This window comes from Cryptosporidium hominis (assembly GCF_000006425.1).
Source record: "Cryptosporidium hominis TU502 chromosome 4 CHRO014017, whole genome shotgun sequence".
Taxonomy (NCBI): domain Eukaryota; phylum Apicomplexa; class Conoidasida; order Eucoccidiorida; family Cryptosporidiidae; genus Cryptosporidium; species Cryptosporidium hominis.
In genome coordinates, this window is record NW_666619.1 from 1 (window position 1) to 632 (window position 632).

General features: G+C 25.2%; 1 protein-coding gene across 1 annotated transcript; it reads right to left on the minus strand.

Moving 5' to 3' along the window:
• Positions 1-291, minus strand: Chro.40044 (hypothetical protein; the record flags this gene model as incomplete). The annotated part of the gene is made up of 1 exon (XM_659957.1): positions 1-291. A coding segment is annotated over one exon (291 nt), but the record flags the coding sequence as incomplete, so codon positions are not given.
• Positions 292-632: the final 341 nt, after the last annotated feature.

Here is a 632-nt window from a genome sequence, read left to right on the forward strand (position 1 = left end):
TCCTGGAGATTCTGTTTTGCTATCTATATTGTGAGTAGAAATATTATCATTTTCATAAATAATCTTGACTTTCGACTCATTAAAATATAAGTCTGAACAGAACTTTTTTGTAGAGCATTTTATTGGTCTAGTAAGATTTTGTTTTAATTTATAATTCCTCTCTAATAATTCTTTGCTAACTATAAAGTTGACAACAAGATCATCCTTATTTATTTGTCTATCCATATCCATTGAAATACCATCAGTTAATTCGCCAAATTCATCAAATTCAATCCAGTGCCTATTTCCCATAATATTTTCAATCTCTAAAGATTCATATTCATCTAAAACGTTCCATTCTTTATTTTCTCCATGACCAATATTGTGTTCAACAATAATACCCAAATCATTCTTACTTGAAAAACCAAAGATCAAATTTTTGTAAATAGAACAATCACCTTTTCTAAACTTTTCTATTTCTTCATAATTATCGAGTGAAACTACATTTCTAAATAATGTATATATGTAAATTGCTCTTCCAACAATATTTTCTGTTAATGTTAGATTATCTTCATTGAATAAATTATATATTATTATTCTAAAAAATTATTATAAATAGCTCTTCATTACTTGTTTAGTTATACCAATTCAAT